General features: G+C 37.7%; 2 protein-coding genes across 3 annotated transcripts; both read left to right on the top strand.

Annotated features, from left to right (window-relative positions):
- The first annotated feature begins 1,226 nt into the window (after positions 1-1,226).
- LOC103944091 lies at positions 1,227-2,190 on the top strand. The gene has a single exon (XM_009354492.3). It carries the CDS (start codon positions 1,400-1,402, stop codon positions 1,934-1,936), a length of 537 nt encoding a protein of 178 aa, XP_009352767.1. The 5' UTR covers positions 1,227-1,399; the 3' UTR covers positions 1,937-2,190.
- A 5,594-nt stretch (positions 2,191-7,784) lies between these two features.
- On the top strand, positions 7,785-11,394 carry LOC103944092 (trihelix transcription factor ASIL2-like). Of its 2 annotated transcripts, none has more exons than XM_048591280.1 (2): positions 7,785-9,141; positions 9,729-9,998. In XM_048591280.1, the coding sequence occupies exons 1-2, from the start codon at positions 8,211-8,213 to the stop codon at positions 9,755-9,757; spliced, it is 960 nt and encodes a 319-aa protein (XP_048447237.1). In that variant the 5' UTR covers positions 7,785-8,210; the 3' UTR covers positions 9,758-9,998. The 2 variants fall into 2 exon arrangements, with proteins under 2 accessions (XP_048447237.1, XP_018502217.2); XM_018646701.2 differs by lacking the exon at positions 9,729-9,998 and adding an exon at positions 11,020-11,394 and having other exon boundaries at positions 7,814-9,141.
- Positions 11,395-13,023: the final 1,629 nt, after the last annotated feature.

The following is a 13,023-nucleotide window of genomic DNA, read 5'->3' on the forward strand; positions in this document are numbered from 1 at the left end:
CTAGTATGAACAATACGAATAATTATGAACTGTTGATTAATGTGAATTCACATACGGTCGACCTACGATGTCAAGATGATGCAAGCAAAATCCTTTTGCAAAATAGGCAAATACATCCACATTGAGTCAAATCACTTTGCAATCCTAAAACCACAAAGAGATAAAGTTTAAAAGAAGTGATGTATCACACCTCACTTTCCAATGAAAACCACAACCCACATAATGTTGCTTGGGATATTGAAACTTTGAGAGATCACAAATCCCCTCTCTCAAAAGAAGATTTTCCCTATGCCCCATTTTCCACGCGATCAAATCTTCTGCATTCAAAATGAGTATGGTTTCTATGTGACCTCAATGACACATACTAAATTTTCAACAACACAATTAAAAAGATTAAATTTTTAAAGACGTGTCAATCAATAATTTGAGTAACAAAGATGCCACACGCATTTTAAATGCAAAAGATTTGATCCCATTTCCCACCCCTTCTATTCCCAATTCACTCCCGAGTCCCAACAAAGCCGATCGATTTCACTCCCTCTCAATCAACCCACACCTACATACAAGTAACCTCCACACACTAAATTAGAAAATAGCAAAGTAGTTAATCAATCTTATTATGACACGTGTCGGTCCTCAACTGAAACATTTGAGCAAGGGCACCCCTTTGCTGGCAGTCCCAATCGTGCACAAACATGTGCCCCCCGCCATAAGGACCCCCAATCCTTTAAAACCAACCCCAAATTATTGAACTTGGTGAAGGAGAAGGAAAGAAAGAGAGGGATGGGTTGGGGTGGGCCCTAAATGGTGATCCCAAAAGGGCAAAGTACAGAGGGAGGTGCAATTATTCATGCCATGGATTTCATCCTAAGCAAGTCATAAGCAGAAAATTTCCTCATCATCTGGCTATCTCATCCCACAATCAAAAGGTTTAAAAAAAAAAATGAAAGTATTTTACACATAGATTTAACACATTTTATAATAGAAATATGTAAATTTCACTTCATTATATTAAAAATGTTAGAACAAATGTATTAATTTTGTGTGACTAATTATATTAAATAAATCGTCTAAAAGAAAACACTGATAGTATATAATAGAGATATGCATTTTCTACTTATATTAAAAATTGTGAGAATAAATATATTAATTTTGTATGTCAAAATAAATCGTCAAAAAAATTGGTATTATATTATAAAACCATCATTTGTTACAATCATAAAAAATAGAAAAGGGTTTTTAATTAAAGAAACTTCTGTATTCTCTCTTTCATATTCTCTTTCATTCACTGCTTCCCTCACTTCCTCTCTCTGTCCTCTCTCAATCTATGAGAGAGACCATTGGAGGGAGAGAAAAAACATAGCTAGAAAGCAGGAGCAGCAGGAGGCAGCAGCTAGCCATGAAAAACACCATCAGGTGCTGCATCTCTTGCATTCTTCCATGTGGAGCTTTGGACGTGATTCGAGTCGTACACTCTAACGGCAGAGTCGAGGAAATCAGCGGCACAATCCGGGCCAGCGAGATCATGAAGGCGTACCCTAAGCACGTCCTCAAGAAGCCCTCCTCGTCGGCGTCCGATCACGATGGGGTCGTTCCCAAGATCGTGATCGTTCCGCCTGACGCGGAACTCCAACGAGGAAAGATTTACTTCCTCATGCCGATGCCTGCCTCTTCGAAGACGTCCGAAAAGACGGGGAGGACAAGATCGTCGTCGGCGAAGAAGAAGCGAATCAAAGACGCCGAAAACAACAACGTCACCAACAACAACAACGTTGTTTTGAACAGCATCGCCATGACCAACCTGTTGATAAATGATCGGTACTTGAGCGAAATACTGTCGGAAAAGCATTCGTCGCAGCGGGATCGGCGGCGAGGACGTGTTGGGGTTTGGAGGCCGCACTTAGAGAGCATTTGTGAGTCACCAAGTGATGTGTAATATTGGCGGATTTTCATTCTTTTGATCTTCTTCTTCTTAGTTTTATCATTTGTCTTGAAGGTTCATATATTTTAGTAGGGTTTGCAAAAAAAAAGAGGAAAAAGTACTACTGCCAATTCTTTCTTTTTTCTACCTCTTTCAATTTCCTTAATTTTCTGCCATTTTCTTAGTTTTTTGTTTCTTGTTTTGTATATATAGAAAAAAATAGGGAAAGAAGAAATAATAGGCAAACAAGTTCTATGAGAGGGTCTCAATCATTGGCTCATGGTAATTAATCCGTATGTCTGTCTGTGGTTTTTGTTTAATTATTTCATGCAATGGATATTATGAAATCTATTTAATCTTGTAATTTTTGGAGAGGGGTGAAGATCAAGAAACTAAATTGTTCTGGTTTTGCTTAACTCTGTTTTCTTTCGTGTGGAAGGAGTAGTTTTTTCTTCTTCTTTTTTTCTTTATCAATGTGGAAGGAGAAGTTTATCTGAGGAGAGAGACTACTGTGCTGCATATCATACATATGGAAATGAATTAAAGTCGCAAGGTGTGATTGCGATATGATTATAGAAGTGGCCTTGGAATATTTGATTTACTTTAAATCTTTATCTAAAATTATCTCTAAAGTTGGCATAACTTCTCACTTTGATCTTTGATATTGTCCAACGTCAACTATTTTGGTCATTCTATGAGAAATCTCCGTTAAATTGAGGTTATATTTGTTAAATCAATCTCTCTCCTTAAACTGATGGTTTTTTTAATTTAACAGATATTTTTCATAGAATGAACCAAAATGATTGACGGTGGATAATCTCAATGATAATTTCTATCCATTTAAGACTATTTTGACTAAAAAAATCAAACGGAAATGATCATACAGCACACAAGGTTGTCATCTGTGTCGGTAATCCTTTTATGTTGGATATTGATGTAATGATTACTACATATGTACATCAGTAGCTAGCTAGTTCTCATATTTTGTGCGAACACAACCACAAATATATTGTAATCGATCCATGCATTATCATATGCGTGGACAACAAATTTATATTGTAGGTGTCGTATCTACGTCGTTATAATGAACATGAGTACGTTTTATTGTACTACATCATGTTTGGTGTTCCAATTACACTAATAATTCCCATACGTATGTCAAATATAAAGATATGGATCGAAATTTAGTATGATAGTAAATGAGATAAATAAAAATTTTTGCATCGTTTTTTTTTTTTATGAATTATATTACCGATTACACCTCCGTATTAATAGTAAAGTTGGATTATAGCATCAATTGTTATTATGATGATGATGATGATGATGATGATCAAGGTCATCCTGAGGATGGAAATGATAGTCCCCACATATTCACCACACTTAGGATAATGCAAATGTAAGCTTTGCACTAGCTTTCAAGTTTCAAGTGGGTATATGGCATGTCTTTAAGCATGTTGTTCTCTTTGAGAATGATTAATTAGATATAGAGATGGTGCGAATGGAATCCTGTAAAGGTAATCACAGTAGGGTTTGACCTTTTTTCTTGACATTGGCCTGTGGCAGAGGCAGATGGTTGAGCCTTTGATGAGCAACCCCATGTTCCGATCCCCATATCTGAATTTTTTTTCCTGCACCTGGCAGTCCCACCATCTGGGGCCAACCAAAAAAGGCATCGCAGAGTTCAGATATATGATTGAAATTGTATTATCTCATTCACTTGATCCTTTTGGCACATGTCAGACAGCTATGGGTTAATCTTCTTGCACCTATATGCAATAGGGGATGCAGAATTTAAACTTTGAAGGTTCCAGTGGTAAATACAAATTTTTTTAGCCAGGAATTGAGCGCGAAGCGTGCAAAAAAAATCAATTTATTCACTTGAAACAATTTGATGAATGATATAGAGAGAATTTATTGAGTGCTGTCAACGCAACTTGTCGATATATCCTAGGATGCATTACATCAAACATTTAATAGGCACAAAAGAAACTTGTTCCAAACATTCGTAGAGTCCTCGAAAAACCTTCGCACATATATTTTATGGACTCGGGTGGTCCTGGGACCTTGGTTCCTACTTCCATTGGCCCTTGCCTATATATACACGACATATAAATCATGCTTACAATGCATGATATATAGGGTTAGGGTTAGGATAGTGCGACACTCATTTGTTTGACACAATTTGGCAGAGTCTACATTATAATGTATGTCAATGAACGAACTATTTAAATTTAACTTTATCATTTATAGAATCATAGATCATTGTTGCATATAGTTTAGACAAATCCAAAACCATTAAAATATTCATGTAGTATAGAAGATGAACAAATACGGTTTGGCAAAGAAACACTAAAATGATAATAATTCAATACAAATGTCATATGGTTTTGGATTTGGACGATTTTTGATAGACATGATATTTGAAATAAGAACTAAAAGATAAATGGTTGGATCGTTGTAATACATGATGACGTAGAATTCTACAAAATATGTGTCAAAATGTGTATCGATACCCCGTTCCTAACCCATACATATGTATTTTTGATAATTTAGAGCAGAATTATTGAAGGAAAGGTACGTGACTTAAATGTGAAGATATGTATAACTAAAAAAAATCTTATGATACTGTGGTTGAAACAGTAGAATAATAGATTAGACAAGTATCAGCTCCCACTGAAAGCAATATTCAACCCATCATTTGTAGTTGAACATAACAAATTTATTAACAATTCACAAAAGTAAATAAATAATGAAAATGCCTTGCTACCAACTTTCTAAAACTACTCTTCAATTAAAGTGGACCATGCAGCAATTGACCCATACCCATAATCAGAAGATCATAAAGATTAAAAAGGGCAACCTCAAAATAATAAGGTTCTTTGCTTTGTGATGATTACGAAGAAACGTTTATCGTACGCAGTTTTATTATTATTTTGTAAATAAACTATTTTTACGACTCGAACTTGTAACTTTTCAGTCATAAAAACTATTTCAAAAAAATTGAAAATAAGCAAGATCACATGAGAGTAGAGAGGATGATATATTTAGGGCCAACTATATATAAATCTCCTAAACTATTGTATTGCCCATGTTTCAATAGTTGTAATACTTTTACAAACTTATATAAAAATGACAAACTCTACATAAACCATTGACACCGTCCACGTAAATTTGTCCTCGTCAACACAAAACATGCACTTGTTAGGCTGAAAATTAACATTTGTACGCACAGACGGATTGATGAAATTGTGACATCCCACATCGTTCAGGGAAGTGATCCTTATATGTATATTCGCATCCCTACCTAGCACGAGGCCTTTTGAGAGCTCACTGGCTTCGAGTTCCATCGGAACTCCGAAGCTAAGCGAGTAGCGCGCGATAACATTCCAGGATGGGTGATCTATTGGGAAGTTCTCGTGTGAGTTCCCAGAAACAAAACCGTGAGGGTGTGCTGGGGGCCCAAAGCGAACAATATCGTACTACGGTGGAGTCGGACCCGAGAGGTGATCCTGCTCGGGCCGGGATGTGACAGAAATAGTTTAATTGTTCGTTTGAAAGTGCTTCTAAAAATGCTTGAAAGTGTTTTTGGTGTAATTAATTTTGAGTTCTAAAAGCATTTAAATGTTTTTTAAAAGAAACACCATATATGTGTTTTTTGCATAAAGCGCTTAAATGCTTTTCCAAAATACGTACACTTGAATTTTTAATAAAGATGGGTTTAAAAAAATTTCACCAAATATATTTTCAATTATTTTAAAATCACTTCTAAACGAGTTATAAATTTAGGGTTTACGGTGGATGAGTTTGTAAACCGTATTACTATAGGCAATAATTTAGGGGTTGTATATGTTATTTGATCCCATATTTCACTTTTGCATAAATAAACAAAAACAAATGGGAAAAGAACAAATTGCAGCTCTTCCTGTTTCTCTTTCATATTCGAAACGGCGCCTCACAATTTTCATCGATTACAAGAACCACAGAAGGGCTGGTCGCTTTCTCCACCTTTGGCTTTCATTTCTTTGTGACATATAATTTTAGTTTCTTTGCATTTTAATTGTTGTTTATTTATTTTGTCTGCTAACTGTGCCCACTATTAGACATGAGAAACTGGTCATTGTGTTTGTATTATTTTCATGTTATATTGGTTATTTTAACGGATCTTATTGTGTTAAATTTTTTATCCTAATGATTTTTTACAGGTAATATGATAACAATCCAACTCGTTCACGGGTCATGTCATGTTAATAAATCTTACAATAAATTTTCATGCCTAATGTTTAGACTTTAAAAATCGTTTACATATCATAACTATTATCTTAACGGATTATTAACATGTGACCCGATAACGATCCGAATCGTTAATCGGTAATGCGAAGGATCAGAATCGTTAACAATTAACCCAAAACTAATAATTTTCGTATTATTTAATATCAGTTCACAGATCGTATAAAAAATTGTCTGACTTACCCACTATATACAAAGAAAGTAGTAAGACCCACCCCATACTTTTCTATGAAAGTGTGTTTTATTTTTGTTTCTAGTAATTTTATTTCATTATTGCCATGCGGACGCACACAGTTCTTTCACTTTCATTGTCTGCAAAACTCGGACTTTACACGTGGCAGATTCTACCAATTCTCGGCTCTCTGCCAAGGGACACTAATATGGCGTCCTTCAATGGAGCTCTGATAAATGCATGAGTTTATTTATTACGTTGAAAAATTACGTTGTCATTTTTTAATACGACTGATATTCCTATTCTAAATTAAATTAAAGAAAAAATAATAAAAAGGGTTTACATGATTAACTTTTTAGTGTAAAAGTGTAATTTTTTGTTAAAGTAAACTGTACTACGAGATTTTCATTAAAACTCTCTTAAATTAAATGAAAACGATGTTTAAATTCGAAAAGTAGTGTAAGTTTTCATTTAGGGTGAATAACATTTCTCCCACAAGTATGATAATTTGCTAATTAAAAACAATTTTATGTGTGTTTGGCATATTATAACAGACTCTTATAACGTGAGATAAATTTCTTTGTTCTTGTGTCAATGCCCTTCTCTTTCAATCTCCCTTGTTGTCATTGTGTATTTGAAGTATGTTTCTACTTTGTACATGATTTGTGTACGCATATGCTAGAAAAATTTTCGAAGAAAGACAAATTGATCGACATAAAATAACGTGATGAATATCTCCCACACTAGTCCAAGATATACGCGATATGCATGGCTTTTTTTTGGTAAAGCTTATTTCAACAACTAGAAAGTTGGTAGAAAGTTGGCATAACTTGTCCCGTACGAACAAAGACTTGTAAGTTGTAGCAAATTTTCCTACTACAATCGTGCAGCAATTAGCTAGTGTTTGAACTTGTTAGCTGAAGTTCGGCACGCAATCAGCCAAGTTTGATAGTTTAAGACACGAAGTTTGTTCCTTGAAAAGTTAAATAGAGATTTCAAAAGAGAAGGCCTTACGGGGAAGAGATTCTCTCCTTTTTCCTTTTTTATTTTTTTTAAAACAAGAAACAGTTAGGGGTTCCCGCCACATTGAACTTCAACGATTTGAATCATCTGTTTTTCAAGTTGCACCTCTTAGATCATCTTTGCATTAGCCAAATCGGATATATTTGATGAACAATTTGTTCTATAAGAAATAATAAAATTTTATTGTGATAATTAAATAGGCAAATGGTTTCAGGTTGAATTAGATTTTTGCAATAATGTCCATGAATCGAGACTTCTAAAATAGACGATTCAAATCGTTGAAGTTCGATTAGAATGGATCACACAACTAATCCTTATTTTTTCGATTAGAATGGATCACACAACAAATTAAGTGGACTAATTGATCATATTTCAAATTTTCTTGCCGATTCATAACTTCCTTTTCTGCAAATAAACAAGTATATGTCATGAAAAATATAAAAAGAAGAAAAATGAAACAAAATTAAAAAAAAAAAGAGAAAATTATAGTTTGAGGCAAAAAGAGTAAGAGAGAGATGGGGTTAAGTGGGTGGGACGGTAAAAAAAATAATCCGATAAGGCGGACAGTAATGCGACGGGGAACGGACCGAGCCGAGCCGGTAAATCCATCGAAGCCACTAAAGCCTTAATGACATCGACAACAAACCCTCACGCGCTCATCCCGGCGACCTCCCTCCTACACTCGCGCCTCATGCGGCCGGCGCTCTGCTCCCACCGACGTGACCCCTTTACTCACTAACAACACCCATCCTCTCTCTATTCCCACCCGCTCCCCAATTTTCCCACGCCCAAAATCCACCCTTCCCGATGGGCGACCTAACCGACCTCCAAATAACGCCGTTCAATGCCGGCACCACCGCCTCCACCCCGCCCTCCTCCAAACCTCGCCCCATGCCCGTCCGCGAAGACTGCTGGAGCGAGGACGCCACGTCCACTCTCGTCGACGCCTGGGGCCGCCGCTACATCGAGCTTAACCGCGGGAACCTCCGTCAGAAGGACTGGCAGGAGGTCGCTGACGCCGTCAACGCCCTCCACGGCCACACCAAGAAGACCCACCGGACGGACGTCCAGTGCAAGAACCGAATCGATACTATCAAGAAGAAGTACAAGGTAGAGAAGGTTAGGGTTTCGTCCTCCAACGGAACCCTAACCTCGTCGTGGCCTTTCTTCGAGAGGCTCGACGCTCTCATCGGATCTAATGTCAAGAAGGCGTCTCCTTCGCCTCACTCGCCTTCGCTGCCGGTCGCCGTTCCGTTGCCTTTGGGGTACCGGAAGACGCCGTCCTCGGCTCCGGTGGTGACGGCTGTGGCGCTTCCGCAGAAGCGGTCGGCATCGACTGCGGCGCTCGACGAGGGTTTCTTCAGGATGAATTACTCGGCTGTGGCTGCGGCTGCAGCCGCAGCCGCAGGGGCTGACGATGAGGACGATGAGGACGAGGATGAGGACGATGACGATAACGATGAGGCCGATGAGGAGGTTGAGATGGCGAGGGAGAGCGGAGGAGAGGTTGGAAGCGGTGGAGGAGGAGGAGAAGGGTTGAAGAGATTGGCGAGAGCGATTGAGAGGTTCGGGGAGGTGTATCAGAGAGTAGAGGCCGAGAAGTTGAGGCAGATGGTGGAGTTGGAGAAGCAGAGGATCCAATTCGCCAATGAATTGGAGGTAGAGAGGATGAGGATGATCATGGACACGCAGGTCCAGCTCGAACGGATTAAGCACGGCAAGCGGTCCGGCTCTAATGGTGAGGCAAATCTCTCATATTTCTTGTGTGTAAATTGTAGGATTGTTTTTCGCTTGTGTTTTTATTGTTAAATTGATTGGATTGTTTGATGTTTTATGTCTTTGTGTCAACATGGTCGAGCTTAATTTTATATAACTTGTGAGATTTCATGGTAGTGGCCTGAAAGGGCCTTCCTTGAGTTTGAAGCATCTGTCAATTTTGAAGATCCAAACTTTACCCTGATTGGGAATTTTAGTTAGGGTTCTTGCTCGGAAGTTTGAACTGCACCTTGGCAATGTAGTAAAACAATGATCGATTGTTGCGTTGCATATGTAATTGGAAACTGTTTGCTTGTGTGCTGCCCCCAAAGTCTCAGTTCCTCCTCTGTATATTAACACGAATGTTGTTGCGGTTGTTTGATTCCTAGACTTTTATGCACTATCTGGCTAGTATTCTTAATGTGATTAGGAGGGGATACATTTTGTTGTGTATGAGAGCGATGTTTCAGAGATATGGAGAAGTTTGAATTATATGGAGGAATTTCAATACTCTGTCGTAGGCTTAACTTAACTTGAACTAAGTTGTGTTGATATTGCTTTTAATTTTAGGAGCAATGGGAGTTAGATGGCGACGATAAGTATTCTGTGGATGCAAAATTCGTCTGTCTAGGGGTGGGAGTAGGTTGAGCATCTGCCTGTTGGTTACCCCTAATTTTTGACCCACTGGTATGATAACCGTGTCTCCCTGGGATTCTCATGCATTAAGCGCTCTGGTCGTCATCATTCTCTGCATGAAATTTCATTAGTTCTAGGAACTTGTTGGTTAATGTTGTATCAAATATCTTGATAATAATATGAAATGTGCGAAATGTCTAGTAATTTACAGGATTTGTTTCATAAGGGAAAAATCTTCTAAATTATTCAAGTGAAGAAACATGCGTGGTTACCTTAATGCCCACCTTACATTGCATTCTTCTCTTACATCCTCTTATTTTTACATTATAATTCCACTAAGTTGATTTCACGAACACAACTTATCTTGGCCTTGATGTTGTCTATAATGTTTCCTCGTGGATGTAAAAGTTTGTAAAGTTGAGCTCTGAGATTTTATTTATTTATATTCATTTATTTATTTATTTTATTTTTTAGATTTCTATCAATCTGTATTATAAAAGAACATAAAACATGTAACTGGAGTCTTTTAATTCATTAATGTCTCAGCCCGCTCGCTCGCTCCTCCATCAGTGTGCCGTCTAAGATTTATATCTCATTTCTGTGTTAGTAACTTAATGACTGCTCTCAATGTTTAGATTTAGAGAATGTTAACAGCATCAGTTTCCGATTGCATAGAATGACCTTTCCAGGAGGGCAACATACGGAATGTTTTTAACATGCCATTTATCCATAGCCTCATTAAGGTTCTGAATCACATGGTGTCTGATCTTTCTTGCATAACTTGATTGGCTAACGTTGATGTAGCTAGTGCATGTTTCTGCCCCATACTTCCCTACGACATACAAGAATACGTTGCCTTGTTTGAAAATATGTGCTTTTATATTTCTTATAACATCTGAGTGATTTCGATGGAAAACTTGATAAAGTGATACAGAAAAGTAGATCTCCCTGAACCCCCAGATCATACGGCATTTTTTCTACTTGTTCTGGTCAACACAAGTTTGACGTTTAAACTATTTTACCGCACAGTTTTATCGTGTGATGTTTAGAGGGTCGTTGATATTCAAGTTGAAATACATGATCTCTCAGTTAGGCGCTTCTGCACATGGTACTCTTGAATTATGATATAATCATGTGTAATCTGGGTTAGCTCTTGTGCTCTTGATTTTGTTTTTTGTTGCAAATTTGATTTCTAACAACGGTTTTACGGTTCTCTCTTTTACAGATGTTTACAGCTAGCTAGCCTAGTGCCGGAGAAGCTTTAACGGTAAACTTACGCAGGGGAAGCGTTATGTAGCATCTTCTTGATTATCCTAGGAAGTACATATTGTTGCAGCTGATGATACTGGACCTGAGAGAAACTACTGGCACCAACAGTCCCGGGTTTTATTTTCGGCTCCTTTCATCTCCTTTTTTTTTTTTTTTGCCAAAATTTACTATTATTCTCAACTGTTCGGGAACTATATAATTGTCTTGTTTGTTGTACTCGTCCTTAGATCTGGTCCAGTGAATTTGCTTAATATTAGTTAGCATTTTTTTTTGGTTTGAACTCCACAAATCTAGTTGCCTTGCAATATAAAAAATTAGTAGTTAACTTGTCTTTGAATGTGTTTTCTTTTGCTTCTCTGGCTTACTGTCCCTTCATCCCTTTGTTTGTTTACTCTGTTTTGGTTCTTGGGCTTCTTTATACAATCCGTTCTGGACCCCAAGATTCACTGACAAATACTACCAATGTAAATAAAATCAAACAATCAAATTTTATATATTCGAGTTTTTAGTGTATGGGATGATGATGATATTCAATCTCGAAAGAAGGCTGTTACTGGCAATCCAAAAAGGTCGTCAAGCACTCATATACAGTGAGAAAAAGAAAAAAAAAAAAAACCGAGAAATGAGACTTGAGTGGGTCCCATCCAACGGATCAACTTAATTGTCTCAATTCAAATGACAATACTTGCATTCAGCCAGAGAGCGCACTTTTATCTTACATAAACCAACTTTTTTGTACATAATCAATAGAAGATAGTGTTTAGTTTCTTAAACATCACTTAAAGATCATATTTGTAAAAAAGTCAACCAAATTAGAGACTATTTAGTCATCTTTAACTATCAAACAAATTGACGTTTTTGTTAAATATTAAGATCATCAGGATGAATCGTGCATTTATTTTATACATATTTGTGTGGGTCATTGTAATCTTTTTCCTTCCGTAATTTTGGGTCCAAGTCAGAAAATCAGTGCAGGCAGGTAAAAGGGCAGGTCACCATCTAGCAGACTAGCACTGTAATAAAATGGCCAATATATTCCTCTGCTAAGCCTTTCTTTTAACTTTGGCCAAAGCATTTTCCCGCCAACTTCATGAAGACCAAACCATGCTGAAAAGGCACGAAAACTGGATAGCTCGAGTAAACGTGTTCACAAGGATGCAGAAGAGGAGGAGAAGGAGAAGCGACGCATGATATATTCAAAGATGACGTCGAATTCATTCGGGATTTTACATTAACAAACGCTTGCACCAGAACTACACACTAAGCATAAATGAATTTGCAGACCTGACCAATGAGGAATTTCGAGAACATTCGTGTATTACTGGTTACAAGAAACAATCCTCCAAAGTGTTTGTGTCCATAGGTGCTGCAGCTGGTTTTAAACATGGAAGTGTGACTGAAATGCCACCTTCTGTGGATTGGGGAGAAGAAGGCATCGTGACACCTATCAAGGACCAAGAAAATGTGGTGAAAATAACATGGTATTGATGACTTATGTTGTTTCAATTGTACATGAATTCAGCAGCGGCAGAAGGGGCTAATCAGCACAAACCGGAAACTTAATCTGTGGATTGTGACACAACAGGTGAAGACCATGGCTGTGAAGGTGGTCTAATTGGACATTGTTTTCCAATTCATCCAACAAAATGGGGAGTAGATATGTAGATGGAAAAATAGATGCAACACTTAGAAGCCTGCATCCCCAAGAGACTCCGTAAACATATACTACAACTGACCGAGTATGTGCCTAAACAAACGAAATGCTTTGTTGCAGGCTGTCGCCAGTTTTTGTTGCCATTGATGCAAGTCGATCTGCTTTCCACCTTTATTCGAGCCGTGTGCTCACTGGCACTGGAACATGTAACTTGGACTATGTTTTTACCGCGGTTGGATACGAAACCAGTGGTGATGGGACTAAGTGTTGGGTTGTAAAGTGTTCTCAGAAAATGGGGAGAGTGGA

The sequence above is a fragment of a genome, unplaced genomic scaffold (assembly GCF_019419815.1).
Source record: "Pyrus x bretschneideri cultivar Hongxiangsu unplaced genomic scaffold, Pyrus_bretschneideri_v1 Contig33, whole genome shotgun sequence".
NCBI classification, from domain to species: Eukaryota; Viridiplantae; Streptophyta; class Magnoliopsida; order Rosales; family Rosaceae; genus Pyrus; species Pyrus x bretschneideri.